Source organism: Gorilla gorilla, chromosome 5 (assembly GCF_029281585.2).
Source record: "Gorilla gorilla gorilla isolate KB3781 chromosome 5, NHGRI_mGorGor1-v2.1_pri, whole genome shotgun sequence".
Classification (NCBI taxonomy): Eukaryota; Metazoa; Chordata; class Mammalia; order Primates; family Hominidae; genus Gorilla; species Gorilla gorilla.
In genome coordinates this window covers 150,134,664-150,160,621 of record NC_073229.2, presented here as the reverse complement: position 1 = coordinate 150,160,621, position 25,958 = coordinate 150,134,664, and the positions used below count along the sequence as shown (strand labels likewise).

Here is a 25,958-nt window from a genome sequence, read left to right as displayed (position 1 = left end):
TGAGGAAGCTACTCCTGCAATCTAGATAAAAGATGATGATAACTTGGCCAAGGTGATAGCACTGATGGGAAGTGGTCAAATTCTGAATGTATTTGGAAGGTACTGCCAACAAGGTTAATAGGTTAGATATGAAGTGTGAGAGACAGGACTCAAGCATGACTCCAAGATTTTCACCCTGAGCAATGGAAAGATTGGAGTTGCCATTAATGAAGATGGGGAAAACTAAAAGGAACAGGCTGGGAAGGAGGAACACTTTAAGCTTGAGATGTCTATTTCATATGAATAGAAAATATTATACTTAAAAGATATTTGGCTTAAGGATTGGTTTAATTAATGCATGATTGTTCATTGTGAATCTGTCTCTACTTTTGTGATTTTAAATAACTAATCATGTAATGAGGATCTCATTCTCCTCAATCAGAATTGGACTTAGACATTTTCATTAAGTTGATTTCAGCTGAGTCGGATCTGTTATTTCCATTTATATTGCAAGGGTAAGAGCTGATTCATAAATAGGTGAATCAACAAGTATTAGTTTCATTTTAGTGACTTGGAGTACTTGTACCTAGTACATACTAAAAAATTAATCAAAGTTGTGGGCACCAGCTTTTGTAAATGACTTTTTCATATCAAAATCTAGAAGTATGTAAGTTATAAGTGTTACAATAATAAAGGCTGTGCTCTTAACCTTGGATTCTTTATATGAAAGAGGTGTGTTTACATCACTACAGTATACCTTTCATACACTGATCAGCCAATTTATAAAACATCTTTCATTTGAATTTCTGTTTTTAATACTACTTTAAAAGTCCAGACAGGCAAAATTTGACAATATTTTTCCATTTTTATTTCATTTTCTTCTAGCAGTTTGAAATAGCTCATTATACAGTTCCACAAATAGTATCACAACATGCATAAACAATGCTCTTGATACCACTTCAAACATTTTTAAGACAGGTTATGAATTAGCCTTGTTTTGAACTAGTGTTATAGATGGCTAGGGAGTTACCAAATATTTAGACTACTGAAAAGGCTAAATGGATATTAATTGTAGTAATTTGATTATTAATCTTTATAAGTAAATAAGAACCTCTACTAAAAAATGTGTTTCCAAGGGTTTTTAACAAATAGGTTGTCTACGGCCATACCATCCTGAACGCGCCCGATCTTGTCTGATCTCGGAAACAAATAGGTTTATATAAGAGCATATAAACCTATAAAAGTTGAATCAATTGGCTAACCACATTTTTGAAGAGGTCCATAAGGCATCTGAGAATTCCTTAAATACTTTACCTATTATTGTTTTTTTTTTCTTTGAGACGAAGTCTCACTCTGTCACCCAGGCTGGAGTGCAGTGGCGTGATCTCGGCTCCCTGCGACCGAGCAGCTGGAACTACAGGCATGTGCCACCATACCCAGCTAATTTTTGTATTTTTTTAGAAGAGACGGGGTTTCACCATATTGGCCAGGCTGGTCTCGAACTACTGACCTTGTGATCCACCCACCTCAGCCTCCCAAAGTGCTAGGATTATAGGCGTAAGCCACCACGCCCGGCCTACTTTACCTATTATTGTTAAATAATGTTGTCAATTATATCACTGCAAGTTCCCATAGTAAAACAATCAAAGATTGCAGTTGTTGAAAATTCCTTCCCTGAAGCTAGTCATATTCTAACTGATTTATGGAAACTTGTAACTGTTAATCTATGTAAGTGCTCAGTGAACTATATCACAAAACAGTGATAAAAAAATCTCTATAAATCTACTTTTGAGAGCCCATAACCCCTACTTCCACATCCTTTCTCCACCTTCAGTAAATAAGATGAAATCTGAACTTCATATCCATTGTAAAGTAAATAATAGTGGAAGCAGAACTCAAGGAAAATACTTGTAAGTTTCTCAGCCTAACCAGTCACTGTCTACCTGCCTAACATTCAGTCTTGAATACTCAGTTCTACTACCACCCACTCTCAGAAGTGTTTATCCCTTCACAACCTCTTCTGGCTGTGAAGGCATCAGGGAACTTAACGCACTAAATTCTAATCACTGATTTTGTTTGACCCCTGTACTAGCAATTGCAGTCTGAATGTCCATTTTTAGTTCTTTATTTCCTGATCCTGGCAATATCTGGTACACATTAAATGTTCAACAAATGTTTGCTGAATGAATAAATTAATCAACAAATAAAACAGTATTGATTCCACATGTTGTAACTTTGTAATAAGTAATTTGTTACTTAAAACTATCTTTAATAGCATGCCCCCTCTAAAAAAGAAAGAAAACTAGTATCTCAGCCTATTTTCAACAGTTCGTTAATCCTCATGTTCATTTATTCATATTCATTTACATGGTACTAATATACACTGGCACAATGTAGGATTAACTTGCAGCACCTACTCTTCATTCATATTCACTATTGTGCCTACAGATTAGCACCAAAAAACCAATTTCTAACAAAATATGCCTATGAAATGATATATCAATAGTATTAACATTGCGTTATCAATTTTTCTCATCTAAGCCTATCTCTACCTTCAAATCAGGCCCTTTTCATGATAAAAGCAAAGTTTAACCTCTGATTTCTCTTTGATACAAAAACATGCCATAAAGCAACATTTTCTGCTAGTTTTATTAAGAGAACCACTTTATGTGTCTTCCCCCTTTACGTTATTAGAGGCAAAATTCCATTACAGTGAATTCTGATAGCCAATTTGATAGTTATTGTAAATTCACTGATAGAAATTATATAATTATATAGCTTTCAGGATAGATTTATTAAAAAGATGCAATGCTTCAAAAAGTGAAAACTGGCATCTGAAATTTGAGGAAAAAGTGGCACATATATAATTCCTTCCCTCAGCAAGATCAGAGATCATTGTGTAGTATGGTATTCTTTATTTTGAAAATTTATGTGTAAAACTATAGAACTGTCAAGAAATAGCTAAGTTCTTTTTCTCCTTCACAGTAATAAAGGTTCCAGCAAAGTACTTTCTATAGCAGTTTATTCTTCATAAATAAATCACTATTATAATTGACTACTTACTGAGAAATGAAAATATTTTAACTTAAAAAAATACAGAGCCCTTGTTGATTAACAGAATTTGTCTTAAATAGGATTTTATCTATAGTATCATATATATAAAATCCTTATACAAGTAACCATTGAAACAAGTCAGTAACAAAATATTCACATAACTGTATCACAGATCTTAGGAAACAGACATTCAGAAAAGATTTAAGGCCACTAAGTAAAAGCCTCTCATAAAACCCAACAAATCTTAAAATTGCCATTAGACTTAAAAGGGACCTAAACACCACTTCATGCTGAACCAAGATTAGAAAAATCTTCCACTCTTGACATTTTCATGTTCTTAGTTTTTCAATCAAGTGATCAGCCTGTAATTAAAAAACATACTTTTTAATCCTAGATATCATAGTCTCTATCAAATAATTCTACTGGTATCCCTATTATAATATGCCACATTAGAAGAGTTGAGTACTATATATTCTGTTCCTAAAAATATCTTACAAAAAAACTCTCAGTATAACATAATATCTATATATAATTATTCTACATTGTATGTAAATAGGCAGTTTGTTGCCTACATTGCAAATTCATTAACAAGTTTCAAGAAGAAAAGGAAAATAAATATAACACTAAAGTTTTAAAAAGTAAAGAAAGACCTGAAATGCATATTACTAAGTGAAAGAAGCCCATCTGAAAAGGCTACATACTGTAGGATTCCAACCATATGACATTCTGCAAAAAGCAAAACTATGGAGACAATAAAAAGATCAGCAGTTGCCAGGAGTTAGAGGGGAAGGAGGGATGAATAGGCAGCATACAGAGGATTTTTAGAGCAGTGAAACTGTTAGGTATGATGCTATAATGGTGGATACATGTCCTTATACATTTATCAAAACCCACAGAATATAAAACCAAGAGTCAACTCAAAAGTAAACTATGGACTGTGGTGATAACAATTTATCAATGGGGTTCATCGATTGTAACAAATATACCACTGTGGTGTAGGATGTCATAGTGAGGAAACTGTACATGTGGAGGGGTAGGGGGTGTGTGGGAACTCTGTAGTTTCTACTCAATTTTGCTGTGAACTTAAATCAGCTCTAAAAAATAAAGTCTATTTTTTAAAAAAGGTAAAGTAAAGTCTGTGAGTTACATCATTTCAGTGTTTTTCTCAATCACACTATATAATCTGGATCATTATATAAGATTTTGAAATTAACTTCAATATCTTTATCTTGATTTTTTTCAAAGTCTCATAAGATATGCTAACAAAGTCAGATTTAAGAAGAGTTCAGATTCTCAGGATAAACCAACAACATATCTTATAACTTTATACATTGATGTTTTCCAAGTAAAAAAGTATTTCCTATAAGAAAATACAGTCAAAACATTACAAAAATGTATTTTCATTCATCTTTTATTGTAAAGGTATAGCTCTTATAGAAAATTAGAAATACAAATATTAAAAAAAGCATTTTTCTATTACACAAACTTTGCAAAAAAAAAAAAAAAAAAAACCCAAACCAGCTGTCCGGCAGAATATCCCACTTTTTAAAATTTCAAATACATACACACACACATATATATATGTATCTTATATATTATTTAATTTTTTATTATTTTTTGAGACAAGATCTCACTCTGTCACCCAGGCTGGAGTGCAGTGGCATGATCACTCACTACAGACTCAACATCCTGGGCTCAAGTGATCCTCCTATCTCAGCCTCCCAAGTAGCTAAGACTACAGGCATGCACCACCATACCCAGCTAATTTTTGTATTTTTATATTATTTAAATAAAATCATCTGGGCAACAAGTTGAAGACAGGGATAATATGTTTGAAATATGAAGTTTCTAGAAATCAGACACTTTTTAAATTTTTCTGTACTATGACTAGAATAATACCATTCATTAACTAATGATAAATAAATACTATTGGATGATTATTCAGATATGGCAACTATAGATCACTTTATCATCATGGACACATAAAATAACACCCTGGTAAATTAGTTGTCAATTGGCCTTAGAGGGACCCCAGAGTCACTTAATATCTAAGGGTTGACTTTCAGACCACAGGTGTATAAACAGCTGAATTCTACTCCACTTTTGCTTTAGCAAAGCAGAATGCTACAATTTTTTAGACTCAAAACTTCAGGCCGGGCACAGTGGCTCACACCTGTAATCCCAGCACTTTGGGACACCAAGGCGGGTGGATCATGAGGTCAGGAGATAGAGACCAGCCTGGCCAACATGGTGAAACCCCATCTCTAATAAAAATACAAAAATTAGCTGGGTGTGGTGGCATGTCCCAGCTACTTGGGAGGCTGAGGCAAGAGAATAGCTTGAACCCGGGAGGCGGAGGTTGCAGTGAGCCAAGATTGCACTATTGCACTCCAGCTTGGTGACAGAGTGAGACTGTCTCAAAAAAAAAAAAAAAAAAAAAAAAAAAAACCCTTCGGCCACAGATCTGATAGGTGATGCTACTACTACAACTCTTTTCTAAGGAATTTGAACTATCAAAAAATACAAAAACTCAATTTCTACAATGATGTTGATGATACAATAGAGGTAGCAGGTAACATTTCCTGACACTTACTATTTGCAAGGTACCGTTTTAAGTGCTTTTCACATAAGTTACCTCATCAACTCTCTTATCAACCCTAGGTATAGGCACTGTTACCTATATGCAGGTAATAGATAAAGACCTTGAGCCTTAAAAAATGTAAGTAACTTTCACATGGACCCTCAAGCAAGCACTGCAGCCAGAATTTGAATCCAGATCTGACTCCAAAGTCAGAACTCTGAATACCATGGTTCTTCTATATCGTATCCGCTACTTGCAATGGGGAAGACTTAGCCATAGCTTCTCTTCCTACAGACTGATGATCTTGAAAATCCCCCAAATTAAAAATATTATTTTGGATATGTGCAAGCAGTATGTTAAAACAGGTAATCAAGTCTATGAGAGCTGTAAGTGCCTACTGTTGAGAAGAAAAAACTACAATGAAAAGGATATTTTAAATATTTTTGTATGCTGCTGACATAACAAGAATACTCACTGTGATAAACCAATAGGAATTGACTCTATAAACCAACTTGGATAAGAAGCCAAGCTGATCCACTGGTGCCAGAACATGAAGGTGCAAGTGGGAAATGGAACAGAATGGTGGCATATGAAAACCCATCCTAAAATAGAAAGTAAAGAGATGATTGACAAACCAGTTCTAAAATAAAGTCATTTTTCAGGTGAAAACACATAAATTTTAATGAGATCCAAAATAAGTACCTAAGGTAAATAGACTGTCACAAATCTCATTAATGTTTCTCTTTATGCACTTCAGAGGATTCACACACTTCCTCTTCTTTTGATGTTGAAGTTCATAGTAACATAAGCTCATCATCAAGGAAGGCCTTAACAGCATATTATGCCTCAGTATAATCTTTATGAATTCTGAGTTGGCATAATGTCTTATCACTTCAGTCTTTATCATCTTAAGCTTTCATTCTCTTAAAATATGCTCTTGCAATGAATTTTTTAAAACATCACTGGACACTCAACTAGTCGTGTTCCTTTATTCAATACATAGCCAGTAGATGGCACACTTTTTCCTTTAATAAAATACTCAGACATTTCCCACCAAACCAACAATATTTCAGTAGTGAGATTAATTATGTCATCATAAAAAACTTTCGTCATCACCCAGGTTTCTTGTTTAATACTTGAAATAAGTTAGATGATAATGATAATTATGTGCTTCCTAAAAGATACACAAGAATTCCTTTAAATGGTTACAAAGTTTTTAAAATATGATTTAAACTCTTAAAAATAAGCTTACAAAAAGTTTTGCAAGTCCACCTATGCTCAGCAGAGCAAGACACACCTGTAACAATAATCAAAGCCTAGAAATATTTGCCTGTTCAAGGTATCAGTGAGTGGAAGTGTGGAAAGGAGGCATAGAAGTGCTATACTGCAGCAGTGATCCTCTGGGACTAGCAGTGTGGAGTCAGATATGCAGTACATACTTTAAAATTTCCACCACCACCTAGAAGAGGAGACTAGGTTTTCCTTCTGCCAAACAGTCATATAATGTAGAATCAAATAATCTAGAAGCTTGAAGCAACTCAAAGGTTCACTCAATCTTTTCATCTTAAAGATGGAGAAGCCATGATCCAGAAAGTTTAAAATATTCCCAAGGTCACAAAGTTAGACAGTCGTGGAGCTGGAGTTGAGACTCAGGGCTCTCAATTCTTTGTCCAGTGTTCATTCTTCTAATAAGCATTCTATGACTGTGAAGGAAATGTGTGGCTTCTGGCCAAAGAGTCTCAAACACCATTTGTTCCTTGTCATTATCACACTTGGTAATGCTTAACAGTTTTTGGAGGATTTTTCACACAGAGAATCTCATTTGCACCTACCAGCAGGCAGAGCAGGTATTATCTTGGAGAGGCTAAATGGCATGTCTAAACTAACACAGACAGTATAAGTAGAGTACACCACAAGTAGCATGGATGGCATTAGAATTCAAGTCTATTCTGAATTCTAGGTCAAAAGTGTTAGAAGTAATCTCCATTATACCTGCTTGGGTCACAGAAGCAAAATTGGAAATCTTTTAAAAAGAAAAGCATTACTTAGACAAATTAAAACATTTGAAAAGGCCCGGCGCAGTGGCTTACGCCTGTAATCCCAGCATTTTGAGAGGCCGAGGCGGGCGGATCACTTGATGTCAGGAGTTCAAGACCAGCCTGGCCAACACAGCAAAACCCTGTCTCTACTATAAAAAATACAAAAGTTAGCCAGGCATGGTGGCATGCACATATAATCACAGCTACGTGGAAGGCTGAGGCAGAAGAATCACTTGAACTCGGGAGGCAGAGGTTGCAGTGAGCCAAGATCACACCACTGCACTCCAGCCTGGGGGACAGTGCAAGACTCCATCTCAAAAAAAAAAAAAAACATCATGTGCTTACGCCAGAGTTCAGCAGACAACAAATTCAAGTTAATTTCACGTTAGAATTATAATCATGTGTTTTTAAATCATATAAAATTTTTCTAAGAAAATTCAACTTGCATACAATTTTATAGGAATGCCCATATTGAACAAAGAAAAGTAGATTTGCTGGGTGTGGTGACTCACACCTGTAATCCCAGAACTTGTGTGAGGCTGAGGCAGGAGAATCACTTGAGCCCAGGAGTTTGAGACAAGCCTGGGCAACATAGGGAGACCCTGTCTCTACCTAAAAAATTTAAAAATTAGCCGGGTGTGGCAGTACTTGCCTGTGGTCCCAGCTACTCTGGAGGCTGAGGTAGAAGGATACTCAGTCTGGAAGGTTGAGGCTGCAATGAGCCATGATCACACCACTGCACTCTAGCCTGGGCAACACAGTGAGATCCTATCTCAAAAATTTTTTTTTAAAAAGTAGACTTGTAACTATTTTACCTACCCACTGCCCATATAGACTTGTCTGTCCAAACTTCAAGTGGAAATTATTGGAAGATATTGAGACACAAGAGGAAGTTTTATTACATTTATACTACCAATGAACTATATTCTCACTTTCAGGAAAACTACATTTAAACCACAAACTGCCACCTCTGTTTCCATTTTCCATGGAGAAATGACATTTTGAAAAAAGTCAATAATGTATAATATTGGTTTCCATCTGGAAGTATACACACCTCACATTCGTGAAGTCAGTGAAATTATTTATTTCAAGAATGGTTTTTCCAACAGTTACCATGTTCTCAACTGTAAAAGAGAAAAGACACAACATTACACTAGAGGAGACATTAAGGTCACAAATTGCCATTGATCTTCACTCTTGTCCTATCAAATGGGTAAACATTTAAAGACACATTCAGGCCAGGCACAGTGGCTCACCCCTGTAATCCCAACACTTTGGGAGGAGGATCACTTGAGCCTAGGAGTTTGAGACCAGCCTGGGCAAAAAGGCAAGGCCTTGTCTCTAAAAAACACTTTTTAAAAAGTAGCTGGGTGGCCAGGCACAGTAGCTCATGCCTGTAATCCCAGCACTTTGGGAGGCCGAGGCAGGTGGATTACGAGGTCAGGAGATCGAGACCATCCTGGCCAACATGGTGAAACCCCGTCTCAACTAAAATACAAAAAAAATTAGCCGGGCGTGGTGGTGCACACCTGTAGTCCCAGCAACTCGGGAGGCTGAGGCAAGAGAATCACTTGAACCTAGGAGGCAGAGATTGCAGTGAGCTGAGATTGAGCCATTGCACTCCAGCCTGGTGACAGAGCAAGAGTCTGTCTCAAAAAAAAAAGAAAAAAAAAGGTAGCCAGGCATGGTGGTGCACACCTACAGTCCTAGCTACTCGACAGGTGGAGGCAGAAGGATTTCTTGAGCCCAGGAGGTCGAGGCTGCAGTGAGCTATGATTGTGCCACTGCACTCAGGTCTAGGTAACAGAGTGAGACCCTCTCTCAAAAATAAATAAATAAAATAAAAAATAAAGACATTCAGTAGCTTTAAGTCACTGAGAAGTTTGCTTATCAACAACTGAAATAAAGTTTCAAATTGAGCCTCAGTGCAACATCACTATCACAAAATCTCACAGATAAGTAGACTTTAGGACAGCTGGCTATTTAGGACATCTGATCATATGAGGACTAATTCTCATCAAGAAGACCAAGTAATTAAACAGAAATTGTTTGATTTAATAAGACAAGAAAACTTTGAATTTGTCTTTGAGCCCAAATTAAGGATATGGTATCCCTTCCAGTCAGCCTATCCTTGACTAGCCAAAAATTTGTATAATGACTCTGGCTTCCAAATTCCATCTCCTTTATCACCTTTCTTCTCTTGGTGTTTTATGGCCTTCAGGTGGGAATAAACCTGTCCACCAAAAAAATTTTGGTCACCTGGGGTCTTCAAAGCACAATGCCAAATGTTAGGCCTCCATAGTTTCTAAATGGTGTAATCATGTATTTGAAAGAGGAAGAAGTAAAAACATCTACAGAGGACAGCTGATATATTGAGACTTACAAAATCATTGTTAATGTTTACTTCTTTAAGTCAGGTTTGAGCTGGGAGACTGCCAGCCTTCCAAGACTAGGTCAGTACCATAGAGTCCAAAAAAAAGCTCCAAATTACTTCAAGCCAGACTATATCTTTTTTTGGAATTTTTTCTTTTTCTAATTTAATTATACTGTCTTTAGAGAACATATTTATAAGATTTCAATCATTTGATATGTATTGAGCTATATTTTATTGCTCGGAATATGGTCAACTTTGGTGAACATATGCCTTTTAAAAAACATGTATGCTGTATTTAAGTGGAGTTCTATAAATGTCAATTATAGTCATATTCCTTGATAGTGTTCTTGAACTCTTCCATATGCTTATTATTTCAACTTTATCAATTATATAAAAATTATTAATTTGCAACAACTTTTAGTATGGAAATATTCAAATATAACACAAAAGCAAAGAGGAAAATGTAATGGAATCCCAAATACCTACCAGCTGCTTCAAAATTAGCAACATTTGATTTGCAACATTATAAAAACTAGTTATAACAGCCTCTATTCTCCACTTCTGCTGAATATAAATTGAAAAATTCCTAAAAAGCTAAAGTGTGAAACCTAAGAAATAACTACAAGAATGAAAATAAAAACTTTTAATAAGAAAGATGAAATGTTTCAATCAGGTAAATCTAAATTGGATCTAATTGTTATAAGCTCAAATGTACAGTACAGGGTACTGTAGTTATAAATCATATGTTCTCAAATGTACTGATAGAACTTCAAATGACTGAGGAACTTTGCTGTATTCAGAATCGACAGTTTAAAAATTGTTAGTTAATTCACTAGCCTAAATATTAATGAACTACACATCAAGATTTTCCATTAAAGTGGTTTCTTACCTTTTAAAAATCTAGCCCAATTGATCTATCATGTAGGCTACCTTAAAATATTGATCAAACTAATCCCAGAACCTCATGACAAAGCCTTTCCAGATTTCAGAAGTCCTAGCCAGAGCAATCAGGCAAGAGAAAGAAATAAAAGGCATCCAAATAGGAAAAGGAGTCAAACTCTCTCTCTTCACCAACAATCTGAGTCTATACCTAGAAAACCCTGAAAACTCCACCAATAGGATCTTGGAACTGATAAACGACTTTAGTAAAGTTTCGGGATACAAATTCAATGTACAAAAATCAGTAGCATTTCCAAACACAACACTCAAACTGAGAGTCTAAATCAAGAACACAATCCCATTTACAATAGCCACACACACACACAAATATGTAGGAATACAGCTAGTCAAGGAGGTGAAAGATCTCTACAAGGAGAACTATAAAATGCTGCTGAAAGAAATCGTAGATGATACAAACAAATGAAAAAACATTCTATGCTCGTGGACTGGAAGAATCAATATTGTTAAAAAGGCCATACTGCCCAAAGTAATCTATGGATTCAACACTACCAACATCATTTTTCACACAACTAGAGAAAACTATCCTAAAATTCATATGAAACCAAAAAACCCAAGTAGCCAAGACAATCCTAAGCAAAAAGAACAATGCTAGAGGCATCACGTTACCCAACTTCAAACTATACTATAAGTCTATATAACCAAAACAGCATGATAGTGGTACAAAAACAGACACATAGACCAACAGAACATAACAGAGAACCCAGAAATAAAGCCACACACCTACAGCCATCTGATCTTCAACAAAGTTGACAAATATAAGCAATGGGAAAATACACCATATTCAGTTAAATGGTGTTGAGATAGCTGGTTATCTATATGGAGAAGAATAAAACTGGACCCCTACCTTTCACCATATACAAGTATTAACACAAGATGGATTAAAGATTTAAATGTAGGACCTCAAACTATAAGAATCCTAGAAGAAACCCTAGGAAACACCATTCTGGACATCAGCCTTGGGAAACAATTTATGACTAAGTCCTCAAAAGCAACGCAATAAAAACGCAAATTGACAAGTAGGACCAAATTAAAGAGCTTCTGCACAGCAAAAGAAACTATCAACAGAGTAAATGGATAACCTACAGAATGGGAAAAAGTATTTGCAAACTATGCATCTGACAAAGGTGCAATATCCCGGATCTGTAAATAAATTATTAAACAAACAACCAAAAATCACCATGAAACAATGGGCAAAAGACATAAACGGACACTTCTCAAAAGAAGACATACAAGAGGACAAAAAAATATGAAAAAACTGCTCCACGTCACTAATCATCAGGAAATGCAAATCAAACCCACAATAAGATACTATTTCAACACCAATCAGAATGGCTATTTTTAAAAAGTAAAAAAATAACAGATGCTGGTAAGGCAGAGGAGAAAACATAACACTTACATGCTGTTGATGAGAATGTAAATTAGTTCAGCCACTGTGGAAAGCAGTTTGGAGATTTCTCAAAAAAATTAAAATAGAACTACCATTCGACCCAGCAATCCCATTACTGAGTATATATCCAAAAGAAAACAAATTATCCTACCAAAAAGACACATGCACTTGTATGTGAGTCACAGCACTATTCACAACAGCAAAGGCATGGAATCAACCTAGGTGCCCATCAGCAGTAGACTAGATAAAGAAAATGTGGTACATATATACCATGTAATACTATGCAGCTATAAAAAAGAATGAAGTCATCTCCTTTGCAGCAGCATGGATGCAGCTGGTGGCCATTATCCTAAATGAATTACACAGGAACAGAAAACCAAACACTCTGTGTTCCCACTTATAAGGAGAGGGTAAACACTGGGTACTCATGGACAAAAAGATGGCAACAACAGACACTGGGGACAACTAAAAGTGGGAGAGAGAAATGGGGGCAAGAGGTGAAAACCTAACTGTTGGGTACTATGCTCACTACCTGGGTGACAGATCATTTGTATCCCAAACCTCAGCACCACACAATATACCCACGTAATAAACCTGCTCATGTACCCCCAAATCTAAAATAAAAGTTGAAATTATCTTTTTTAAAGGCAGATTTGAAGTAAGCTTAGAAATGTCTTAGAAAATGATAGGTGACAAGCCACAGAAGGCATGAGTAGGAAAATGAGCAATCATCCTCAATAGACAAGATTCAGAATCTCCTTTTCAGAAGCTAGAAGTTAATCACTAAAAACTCATAATTAAATTTTGATGCTAATTCATCTTCACAGGATACTATAAGGCAGGTACCAACATGATCTCACCATAAGGCAATATGAGCTCATTTGTCATATCGTAACTTGTTTGTTTATAATTTTTCATAGCACCTTTCATTTCAGAGTCAAGAAAGTCCATCATTTTAAAAGTCATAAAAATAGGCCAGGCACAGTGGCTCACACCTGTAATCCCAGCACTTTGGGAGGCCTAGGTGGGTGGATCACCTGAGGTCAGGAGTTCAAGACCAGCCTGGCCAACATGGTGAAACTCCGTCTCTACTAAAAATACAAAAATTAGCCAGACATTGTGGCGCATGCCTGTAATCCCAGCTACTTGGAAGGCTGAGGCAGGAGAATTACTTGAACCTAGGAGGCAGAGGCCGCAGTGAGCCGAGATTGCACCACCGCACTCCAGCCTGGGTGACTGAACAAGATTCTGTCTCAAAAAATAAAAAAAAAAAAGTCATAAAAATATATTATCTTTTGGACCGTTGAAATGTTAAACAGCTTGATGTCTGGTTTATGCTTCACAATCACTGTGGGAAAAGGTTAATGTATTTTTTAAAATTGTCCATGAGTTCCTAAATGTGGAGGCTGCATAATGAATACATGAGAATTACACTTTTTTTAATGAATTTAAAATTCTTTATAGTGAAAATTTCAAAAAGTCATAATGCTCCTTTTTCACAGTACTTAACTAGACTTTTTCTTTTTAATCTTCACTGCCATCACTGATACCAACTGAAAATGATATAAACATGAAGAATACTGCCATCATCTTACCCAGTTCTACTTGATCTTTCCTTAGAGTTCTGCAGTTTCCAATATGCTTCTTTGGCACCACAAGATAATGATGAGTTGCCGCTGGTTTGATATCTTTGAAGCAAATTAGGTCCTCATTCTAAAGGAAAAAACATTTGTTAGTGAATTTTTAAAAAGAATTTCTTAATGCTGTTCTGGCATGACTTAAATATCATTAATCTCAGTCTGACAGGGAAATGATACTTATGTTACACCTAACCCCCACTGGGCAATTTTATAATTACACATTAAGTTCATAACACTTCCTTCATGAGATGCTCATTGATTCCAGAGAATAAAAAAGACACATAAAATCAATTTTGGGGAAACAATTATGAGTAAAGTTCACTAAAATTTCATTACCAATAATCTCAGAGTTTATTATTTCATTACACATTTCTCTATCCCTACCCTAAAGTTTTTTACTCTTGACACATATTTTTAAAGGTTTGGCTACAGAATCACAGCAAGATAGATAAATTCCTTTCTACATTTAATTTTTTTCCCAACGTAGCATTTTCCTCAATTATAAAAAGAACACCAGCTAGCATTTACATGTCCAGGGATTGCATTTTTTAAACATTTTTTAAAGCAATTATATCCAAATACTTTTTTACTTGCCACTTTACGTATTAAAAAGACTGAAATGCTGAAACAAATTCCAGTATATTGTACTAATTTATGGGACCACTACAACACATGTATGGCATCAGTTTTCTGGTTTACATTACCCCACACAGTAATCTACAGAAAAAAGAAAAGGAAAGGAAGAGCGTGTTTCAACCTATTAACACTTGAATTTTGAACTTTCCTAAAAGAAAATCTATATTCACTAAATAACCGTATTAAATATCTGATAATGAATATCTTATTCAGTATCTTATACTGATTTTAAGTTTTACTTTATATTAAATAAAAATTAATTAAAATCAGTATAAGCAGAGTTTCCCTTAGAAAAAAATCCATGAATGCAATGCTGCTCAATAGTTCTCCATTCCAAGAGCCAAAATTCAATTCAAACAAGTGCATCATATCCCTTCCAGTAATCCTGGTTATCCTAAGATAACAAACATGATAATTATATATCAATTTTAATCCATTTCTATCATTTTTATTATGGTTTTTCTGTCTAGTATTAAAATTAAAAATTGATATCCATGGAATGTTTTAGAAAAGGATAAGGTCAAGGACTACACTGTTTTTGATTGTTTAAAATTTTCCTTTTTTCCTTTCTTTGAGACAGGGTCTCTCTCTGTAGCCCAGGCTGGAATGCAGTGGCACAATAATGGCTCACTGCAGCCTCGATCTCCTGAGCTCAGCTGATCCTCCCACCTCAGCCTCCCAAGTAGCTGGGATGCACATCACCATGCCAGGCTATATATATATATATATTTGTAGAGATGGAGTCTCCCTATGTTATCCAGGCAGGTCTCAAACTCCTGGACTCAAGCGATTCTCCTGCCTCAGTCTCCCAAAGTGCTGGGATTACCATTATTTCTTTAATACTTCCAGCTCAGAAACAATTAAAATTGGGGGTTAAATCTAGTACAAGAAAATTGCCACAATCCTACTTCCCAGATTGATTCATAACACAATAATGTTATATATCTTTATTTCCCCTCAATTACAGCATTAATTTTTTAAAATCCAGAGGTAATTCTGGTATAGAATACAACCTGGTTAGAATTAGTTTGAGATGATGTAGCTGTACTCTACCTCACAGCAGGAATGACACTTCTTTACATTAATAGAACTAGCAAGTGCCAGTCTAATGGCTAGCAGGAGAAAAGCTAAAGAGGTTCCTAAAAATCTGCTGTCTCATACTGCATAACTTAGCCATAAGAATGAACCAAAATGCTTAGTTTTGTCTTCCAACCTCTATATTGAAAGGTTTTGGTTACTAACTCTCATATATCAATAATTTATTTTCCCATTCTTAATTAATTACCCAATCCCAATCCTAATAAAAACTACCAATCAACATGACTCTTATCACCAGGAATAGATAAAATTCCTCTCAAAGATATAGAAACTTGATGTTTTAGTTAGCCTACACCCTGACTAAATTAGATTTCCATGAAGCTTTCTGAAATATTGAAACTAGCTCTGATGTCACCCTTTGTCCCATTCCTACTGCTGATCCAGGCATCATTTACATGGTTCATCTCAAGAAAAATGATCCTCCTATTCCATAGATACGCTGGCAAAAATATGAAATGACTGTGTTTGTGTGTGTGTGTGTGTGTGTGTGTGTGTGTGTATATAAAACTATTCTTTGCAGCATAATTCATGATAGCAAAAGACTGAAAAATAAACCAAACGTTCATAATGCAGCTGGGCCACTGGTCTAATAAATTATGGCAAATCCACACAATGGAGTATTGTGTGGTTCTAAAAAGGAATGAGGAAGATCTTCATATACATATGAAATTATTTCTAAGATATATTCAAGTTTTTTTTAAAAACAGCAAGGAGCAGGAGAGTGGTTAAGCTATCTTTTGTGTGTAAGAAAGAAGAATACAAATACAGACATGTGAATACCTATTTACTCACAATGGAAGGATAAACAAAAAAGTTTTTAAAAGTTTCTTATGGAGAAAGAGAACATGGTAGAGACGACAAGAGAATGGATGCTAGATTTCTCCAAATGTACCTTGCTTTACAATTTTGACTCTGAAAACATGTAAATATTTAACATGTATACGTCACACTTCACAAGAAAAAAAGCAATCCCTAAAAATAAAAAACAAACAATAAACCTAACTGGATGTCATGTTGGTAGCATAATCACTCCATTCAAAGAAGAGAATGATTTCAAGTGACTTAAAGATACAGTATTTTGCCTATCCATCCCTAATGACATCCACTAAAGAGCATTTTCATTCCTGCACTGAATTTGGATCACAGGGAAGCTCCTCAAGTGTGAGGCATGCCATATTCATCTTTGAACTCCAAGTGAATAACAAAGTACGCCTGCCAAACTGCTGAATAAATAAATGACAGATGCTTCATAGAAGATAAAGTTACTGATACACCCTCCTCTACCCCTTAAAAAATGGTGTGTCATTTGGGTTTTCAGGTATTTTTCCAGGAACAGAGATGGATTTTCTATGATCTTTCAGTTTCTCCTTGCAAAACCCCTTCTTAAATTGGAATTGTGGCCATTTTTGAATTAGATCAATGTGTCTCAACCTTTTCTCATTATCACCTCCCTAAGGAGACTTTATATATGTTTTCTGATTGCCCCCTCCCATGATATTTTAATGGCACAGATACAATGTATATATGTTTATGTTCTGTATGGTATACCTATGCTTTACATATAGAAAGAATAAAAATTGTTTTTCTCCTGCCACCTCTGCTCTGCCCCAGGGAAGAATCAACTTTTATCCTTTTGGTAATGCATGGATTAGAGGAAGAGCTAGCCTATCCTGACTTCATTATCACCACTGACTCTAATAAACAATTTAAATACAACGAATAACTGTTTCAGATTTCTTTAAATCTGAAAACCCAAATAGGGCAGACTGGCACTCAACCTCCATTCTAAATATTTCTGTGCTTTCTGTAATGCAGAACTAAGAAAGCTAAAAATCCCAGAGGGAATTTAGATCTTGCCAATCAAAAAGCCATGTTTTTGCTGCTTCTGTTATCATCCATCTAGCAAACTTGGCCAGCTTTAAGACTACAAAGACAGGTTTTCTTTATCTTTCTCCCCCTCCCCCTTTTGAATACCTTATCACTAGCTTCACGGATGTCAAGAATGGCAAGACACCTATTTTTTGTTGGGAAAAAGCTGCCAGCGTGGACCCAGCAGATGGAGTGTGGCTCTGAAGCAGTGTTTCTCAACCAGAGGTGGAAATACATAGATGCTCTTTTGATCATGGATACTGCTAAAAGTTGGTGCGCAGAGATCGGGGATGCTAACCATCCTCCAACAGGGGACAACGTTCAAGTTAAATTGGCACTGAGTTATTTCCTCAGTATAGTCCCAAGCAGGTAAATTCTAGTCCAGTGTTACTCAATTACTGTTTCATTATTTTTTATCTAATGAGCCTTTTAAGACTTTTTTTCTTCTAATCCCATCTCCATGAGATTTTAATACCACAGCTACACTCTCTGTTTACTCTATGTATATCTGTGCCTCATACATGAAAAAGTAAGATATTGCCCCACCACCACCAAGAACCAATTTTCACCTCTTTGGGAGTGTCATCTGCCCCATTAAGAATGCATGGTTCAGCCTTTGCTTAGTTTTAAATCTGCAGTATACAATTAGACAACACCATATGGAGGTTTATGGAGTGAAGAATCTTCTACAGCTTTTGCTGGAAAGGTTTGCCAGACTAACCCCTCATGATGCTGGTAACTCCAATTTTTCCAAATGGAAATTTTTCTCTTTTGTACTTGAATTACACTTTATATAAACCCAACAGTTTCTAAATGTTTGCAATGAATACATTTGAATGAGTATATGAATGTATGATGTAAACCATCTAATTATGTTATGTAATTATTCTTTTTAAAAAGATTAATCTTTACCCTTTAATGAGTGAGCTCTTGTACATCAAGTCATCTTAGATTCAATCTGAAAAAGATACACAACTTTTGGGAGCACTATTATACACGCATATGTATCTTATGTTTTATATTATACGGATATGTGTGTGTGATATATATGGGTTTCCATCCACGATTCCTGGCTCATAACTCCCAACGCCCTTGTTACAGTCTTTTGTTACCATGTTGAGGCATTTTAGGCCTCAGAGACAGGCCTCAGAAAAAGAATCTCTCTCACAATCTCTCTGCCCTTCTCTTGCCCTCCCCTCGCCTGCCCAAGTCAGGACTATAATCTTCCCTGACCTTTCTGATTGTGGGTCATAAAACCCTCATTTCTGAAGGGATTCTGCCTCATACCCTGGAGGAAGGAAAGCTTCACAGAGAGGCCAAGAAGAATCTGGACAGGCCTTGCTGGGTTTCCCCACTCAGTCTACTAGTATTAGATCATACCCTTTTTGTCCAGTCACATTAATACAGAATTGTCAGTCAGGCCTATCCAATGAAGACTCCATAAAAGGCCCCAGAGAACAGAGTTTAGAGAGCTTCTGAATAGCTGAACTCATGGAGGCTCCTGGGAGAGGACACGCCTGAGGAGGACATGGAAGCTCTGCCCCCTTTTCCCCATACTTTGGGCTATTCATCTCTTCAGCAGCATCCTTTGGAATATCCTCTATAATAAACCAGTAAACCTAAGTGTTTCCCTGAGTTCTGTACGCCACTCTAGCAAGCTTTAGAACCCAAAGAGAAGCTCGTGGGATCCCCAACTTCAAGCTGGTCGGTCAGAAGTTCCAGAGGCCTGGACTTGCAACTGGTGGGAAGGGCAGGCCAGTCTTGGGGACTGAGTCTTCAACCTGCGGGATCTGATGCTATCACCAGGTAGATAGTATAAGAATTGAAATGGAGGACACCCAGCTGGTGTCTGCTGCAAAACTGATTGTTTGCTTGGTGTGTGGGGGAAAACCTCCATACATTTGGTCACAGAAGTGTTCTGTGTTGATTGCTGTTGTTGAATGGGAAAACAAAAAGAAGCACAGTTTGTGTTTTTCCACTGACAATGGGCTATTGTATATATTCCCCGTTTCCCTAATTTAGGGTGTAAATTAGTTGAAAGTACTGATCATGTCTTATTTCTACCATGAAAATATCCCCAGTCTCTTCATATTGTTTACTTTGTTCCTAACCAAGAAAAATTCTCACCTTGGATGTGATAGAAGTCTGGATCCCACCCTTTTGATGACTATTTTCAGACAAAGCTTTCTACTGCTACTAGTATCTATTTTCTATTAGTTTCATTATTAGAATTGCAGAATACAAAATTTAAAAGCAGTTTCTAAGGATCTACTAAATATTGAACTCTGAGTTTAAAAATGCACTTTACCTCTCTTTAGCCTACTTTTATATTTAGTAAAATAAAGGGAGACTGAAAAGGCAGAACTAGGTCCCTTCTGACTCTATGGGTCAGTCCAACAGAGATCTGCAAACAGAAAACTGATGCGCGTATTCTTTCTCCCTGTCAGGTGCTGTCTTTACTTCCTTCTCCTATTCAGCATATATTCCATGGTCTACCACTTCAGCCAGTTGCTTGCCATAACTTCTTTTTTTTTTTTTCCCCCCCCAGAGAGAGTCTTGCTCTGTCACCCAGGCTGGAGTGCAGCGGCGTGATCTCAGCTCACTGCAACCTCCACCTCCCGGATTCAAGCAGTTCTCCTCCCTCTGCCTCCCAAGTAGCTGGGATTACAGGTGCCTGCCACCACACCCAGCTAATTTTTGTATTTTTAGGAGAGATGGGGTTTCACCATGTTGGCCAGGCTGGTCTCGAACTCCTGACCTCGTGATCTGCCTGCCTCAGCCTCCCAAAGTGCTGGGATTATAGGCGTGTGCCACTGCGCCCGGCTCCATAACTTCTTAACTGTGTCTCACTACACTTCTATAACACCCACATGGCAAAACCCCAACCCTGGGTCAATACAACTGCCTACCTTGTGTAATCTCAGCCTTTGGCTGCTGCTGGAAAGTGGGAAGAAAATCACACAACTGAGCAGACTGGTATGACCTGAAATTGAATGTCCTCAACCTCACGTGACCCACTGTACAACAATCCTTGTTTCCCTAATTCTCTCTCCTAGCCTTCACAGGAGCTACTTCAAACCTTTTACTTGTAAATAACCATATAATTGCTCCTTCTCCTTTTTCAAGGCTTAACCCAAATGTCACCTGCTTAGTGCAGATTTTCCTGACTAAAATTTTAAAACTGCATCCCCTTCCTCTTTATTTTCTGCCATCTAATAAACTATAAATTTTACTTATTATTTTGCTTATTATCCTTTTCTGCAACTACAATATGAGCTCCACAAGGGCAAGGAGTTTTGCATGTTTTGTTTACGGCCGTATCCCCACGCCTCCAACAGTGCCTGGCACACAGAGAGTGAGGAATGAGTTTCCTCTTTCCCAGGGTCAACATTCTACCCCCTGGGCCATTTTAAACCTCTCTCTATAGGCATCTTCCCGGATTTGAACACACAAAAGGTTTCACTGTTTTAAAAGCTTTCTCTTAATCCCCAACTTCTCCTGTAGCTACCACTACCTTTCCCTCCTCCCCTGGATTGCCAAATTCCTGTGAGAGTTGTCTGTATTTGCTGTCTTCACTCCTTCCTTTCCCAAGTTCTTCTCAATCAATTGCTATCTGCCTTTTGCTTCACCACTTCATGAAATTGCTCTCCTCAAGGTCAATGAACATCACTTTGGGGACACAACCAGTCCTGCTCTGACTCTGCAAGGACATACAAGGGTCATCTAACCCAGATTTGAGGATGAAGGCAGGCTAATATTGCTGCTGACATTGCTGGCAATTCCTTTCTTTTTGACATACTCCCTTCTCTTAGCCTTCCCAGTGTTCCTTCTATTTCTCTGTTCCTTCTCTATTCCCTTTCCAGGTCCTCTTCCTCTGTCTGTCCCTCATGATGTTAGTGTTCTTCAGAGTTCTGTGTAGGCCTCCCCTTCACTTTTTACCTCATGGGTGATCTCATCGCTTCCCTTCTTTTTCAGTTTCCATCTATAAACCGACAGTTCCTGTAATCTGGGTTAGAGATACAGATCCCTCTACAGAGTGCTAGACTATCCAACCATTTAAAAGACATCTCTACTTAGATGCCTCAAACTCACCTCAAACTCCACAACTCCATAGCTGAACTCATCGCTTTGCTACCCCCCACCACTCCCCTGGCCATCTTTTCTCCTCCTGTGTTCCCGAGCTTAATGAAATGGTACCACCACTACTAGTTTACCCTAGCCAGAAACCTGGAAATCATCTTTGACTTCACCATCTTTCATTTCCTTATTCTCTTATATCTAAATCAGGGTTTCTAAACCTTGGCACTTCTGACATTTTGAGGGCTGGATAAGCCTGTTTTATGTGTGTGTGTTGATGGGGTGGTAGGGGTGCTGTCCTGCGCACTGTACCATGTTAATAGCAACCCTGGCTTTTATCCATTATTTAGGTCCCAGAAGCAACCCCTAGAAGTGCCAGAAGTTGTTACAATCAAAAGTATCTCAATACATTGCAAAATGTACCCTGGGAGGGCAAAATTGCCCCCAGTTGAGAATCACTGACCTGTATCCATCAAGTCCTGCCCGTTTTACCTCCTGAATACTGTATCCCTTAAATTGATATACTTTTCATAATCTCCTCTACCACATTCTCATTTCAGGCCATCATCAGGGTAGATTAATCTACTAGCCTTCTAACAGGTCTCCATACCTCCAGACTGGTCTCCTCCAAATCATTCTCCACAATGATGCCAGAATGACCTTTCAAAGATCAACCCCCTTCCTATAACTCCGCAACATCTTCCTCCCAACCCACCATTAAACATTGTGAAGTTTCACTTTGCTCTTCAGATAAAGACAAAATTCCTTCACATGACTTCCACCACACTTAATAATCTGGTCCCTTGTTTACCTCTCCAGCCTCACCTTTCATCCTCTCAAACTCTATGCACTAGTTAGACAATTTCTGTTAGTTTTTCTATCACACAAACCGAACCTCTCGGGCGGGGGGGGTCTCTCCACCTGGGACATTATTCTCTCCATTTCCTCATCTGATCAACTCCTACTTATTTCTTCATGTCTCATTTCCTCTGGAAAGTCTTCCCTAATTCTTCAGAGCTGGGTTAGATGCTCCTCCCACAAGCTTACAAAATACTGTAAAATCACCTGACCACAGCACGAGGCATTGTAACTGGCTACCTCCTCTGTATACATTCCGCCCTTTAGATTGTAAAATCGGGACACAGACTGTCCCTTATCTTGCTCAAAAACCTCCAAAACAAGGTGCTTAGAAGGAATTCTATTTTTTAAAAAATAAAGGAATGTTTACTACAAAAGACACAATCTTTGGAGCTAATTCTCTCAAAAAGTTGTTTCTATATGGACAAGTAAAACCAACAGAATAAAGTGTGTGCCAGATTATCCGTTTAAAAATATCTGGGCAAAGTCTTCATGCTCTGAAAATGTCCACGCATCCCAACTGACAGTGGAATTCAGAGGCAATTCAATAATAGTTTGACCTCAGACCCACTCCCTCCAGCCTATTTTCTGCCAATCTAACAAACAGCTTTCCACAATTATCATTACCTATTTTCTACTAGTTTTCTCATCAGTATCGGTATTAGAGTGTGCAAGATTTAAAATCAGTATCTTGAAGGTGGAGAAGAATCCTTGTAATAAAAGCAGAGGCCACAAAATGTTATTTGTACCAAGTACCTGGGTACCCGCAAACATAGGCCAAAGCATTCCGCCCTGTCATTCACTCTTTGCCCCTTGGAACAGCAAAGATACCGCTGGAGCCACTGCCTGTCCGTCCCCTAGGAGTGAGTCTGTCATCAGCACCCGGACCCCGCAGAAAGGCCCGTAGTGGGCGTATCCCCAGCTTCCCCGAGCCCCATCCACACAGAGCGGCCCTGCCTCTGCGAGCTGAGTAGCGATCGGGATCCTCTGCACCCGCTCCACAACGGCGAGGCCTCCCTGCCGGAGCTCCGAGGGGCGGCCTGGTCCTCACCCACCCCCGGCCGCGCGTCGCCGCCCACCTCGCAGTGCAGGAGTTCGGTGCCCGGGTCCTGCCGCCGCGCGATCCGGCAGAACACGCAGGTGCTGTCGTAGTCCTTGGGCTCTGGTGACTTGGCAGCGGCTTCACAGGTCCCCACTGAGGAAACCGTAGTTTCTGCAGTCGCCGAGGCCTCACAGTCGGGGGCCAGGCTGGCGCTGCGGTTCACCTGTTCCTCCGCCATTGCACCCGCCCCTCGCGGCCTAGAGCCTCGGCCTCTCCAGGGCTACCGGGCCCGCGCAGTCTCCGCGTCCCGCACCTCCTCCGTTTTACCTCGAGACGTCGCCCCTCGCCTGACGCTGGGCGGTGATCCAGGCTTGGGGGAGAGGGAAGGAGACGCGGTGGGGAACTTCAAAGCCTGAGGCCGGCCTCAAAACCGGCTGCCACTAGAGGGCGCGCAATGGCGCTGCCGAGAGTCGTCCTGACCCCTGCGCCTCGTTGGTAATGGCGCACGACGTCTGCCAAGGCGCAGAGCGCCCAGCGCGTCGTGGTGACATCACAGAGGCGCGGGAGCGTTTGACATAATGGAGCTTGTTGGGTGTTCTGGACAGGCGTTCTTCAAAGCCCATAGTATAGCGTGTCCAAATATTGTATTACGCTGCCGTTTTTTTAAAAAAAAAAAACAAAAAGTTTTTTAAAGTTTGATTTTTAAAATTCGTAGGTTTTTAAAGAATGAGCAAAATTCCTAAAGCCTTGTTTTCAACAGACATCATGTTTGCTGCTTTTTCAGCCACGATAATTGTAGGAGTTTAAACTCAAAATGTCCAAAACTGACCTTTACATCTCTGTTGACTTTTTATTGTTGTTAACAGCACAGTTAGATCAAAATAGCGACCTTTTTTTTAATCTCACATTCCTCATATACAAGTAGATGTGGAGTCCTATAGTTAATACTCTGAAATATCCCAGAAATTCAATGCCAGTGCCTCATAATGCCTCACCTAGACCAACGCAATCACCTTCTAACTTATTTATTGATTTTCCTGTCACTCAGACAAAACCTTCTGTAACTATGTGCTCAAAGAAAAAGTACCAGTTGCTTAGCTTGGTGTTCAAAGTGGACTCTGATTTGACCTCAGCTTTTCGTTTTGTGATACTTCGCACTTGCTGAGCATCTAAAACATGCCATATATTTCTCTAATTGTCAAAAAACGCAAGGTTGGTTTTATAACCACCGCTCTAGAGATGAAGGACCAAACTCAGAGTTGCCCAGTCCCACACAACTAATTCATAGTGACAGAGTTTAAGATCAAGGTTTGTCTAACTCCAAAACCCACCAACCTTTTTGACATACAGCACTCCTTTTTTAACACCAAAAAATTTGTTGGACTAGCTCACCATAGTAGTTATACCTTTGGTATTTGCTGATTTAGAAAATACATAACAAATTGGGAATTCAGTAATGATTTTTAATGGATTTATGTTGTAATAAAAAGTGGTTGTATGTGTTTTGAATTGTTGTACATATACATTCAAGACATTTTTCATTCCTTTTTGTAGTTGGCCAGTAGTTTGGGGAACCACTACAATAGCTTCACTGCCTTTCAGCACCCCAAAGCAGAGTTCAGAATCAATACATTAGAGTTTTGCCAAATTTTAGTGTTCACAATTTCCATGCCTGTACTACACCTTCACATCACTGCTTTTATTCACACAGTTCTCTCTCAAATATTCTTGTTTCCTTCTCTTCACTCCAAATTCTACCTTCCAAGCCACCCCTCCACTGCTACCTCCTTCATGAAATTTTCTTTAGCCAAACTGACATAAGCACATCCTCTTGCACATTCATATAACAGGTTTTCAATATTTCTCTTGTAGGATTTGTCTGTTTGTATCTTATAGCTATTTATGTACTTATTTATCCTGCTAGAAATTATGTTTCTTGGCAACAAGATTGGGTGTGTGAATCTTCCATAATGCCTAACACAGTTGGAACAGGAATTAAAGAATGTGTAAGCAAAAACTCAGTTGTATGTAAGAAAACCCGGTTCCCCCTGAGGAGGAGAAAGAGGTAGAGTCCTTTAAAAATTAACTGCATGTTTTTCTGTCTGTGGCTAGTGAGCCTTATCTCTCCCTTTCCCAGGCATTGTGAAGACCCTGTTTCTCTAGCTGTGCAGCTGCAAAGTCACTAGACAGATAAACTCAAGTCATAAAATATGTTTTTCCTTGAAAAGTAAGAAATTATGTAATGCATATCTCAATTAAATAACTGTCATTTTTCTCACTTCTGTAATATGCTTCCCCCTGCATAGATCTCCCCCCAACTGCCCCCTGCCCACGAAATGCTTAAAAGGTAACCTGACCCTTTGT

General features: G+C 38.1%; 1 protein-coding gene across 2 annotated transcripts; it reads right to left on the bottom strand.

The window, feature by feature from the left end:
* Positions 1-824: 824 nt before the first annotated feature.
* HINT3 (histidine triad nucleotide binding protein 3) lies at positions 825-24,122 on the bottom strand. 2 transcript variants are annotated; one of them, XM_019030187.4, is made up of 5 exons: positions 23,632-24,122; positions 13,970-14,087; positions 8,708-8,777; positions 6,090-6,216; positions 825-3,395 (listed from the first exon to the last, which is right to left on the bottom strand). In XM_019030187.4, the coding sequence occupies exons 1-5, from the start codon at positions 23,830-23,832 to the stop codon at positions 3,363-3,365; spliced, it is 549 nt and encodes a 182-aa protein (XP_018885732.3). In that variant the 5' UTR covers positions 23,833-24,122; the 3' UTR covers positions 825-3,362. The 2 variants fall into 2 exon arrangements, with proteins under 2 accessions (XP_018885732.3, XP_055247549.1); XM_055391574.2 differs by lacking the exon at positions 8,708-8,777.
* Positions 24,123-25,958: the final 1,836 nt, after the last annotated feature.

What these genes read in the sequence shown, in the direction of transcription:
- HINT3 (XM_019030187.4), bottom strand. Translation starts at nt 23,832, where the DNA reads ATGGCGGAGGAACAGGTGAACCGCAGCGCCAGCCTGGCCCCCGACTGT. An exon ending in CCGAACTCCTGCACTGCGAG is followed by an intron (nt 14,088 to 23,631) that starts GTGGGCGGCGAC and finishes TTTTTCCTTTAG; the next exon opens with AATGAGGACCTAATTTGCTT. An exon ending in ATTCCTATTGGTTTATCACA is followed by an intron (nt 3,396 to 6,089) that starts GTGAGTATTCTT and finishes TTTTAATTACAG; the next exon opens with GCTGATCACTTGATTGAAAA.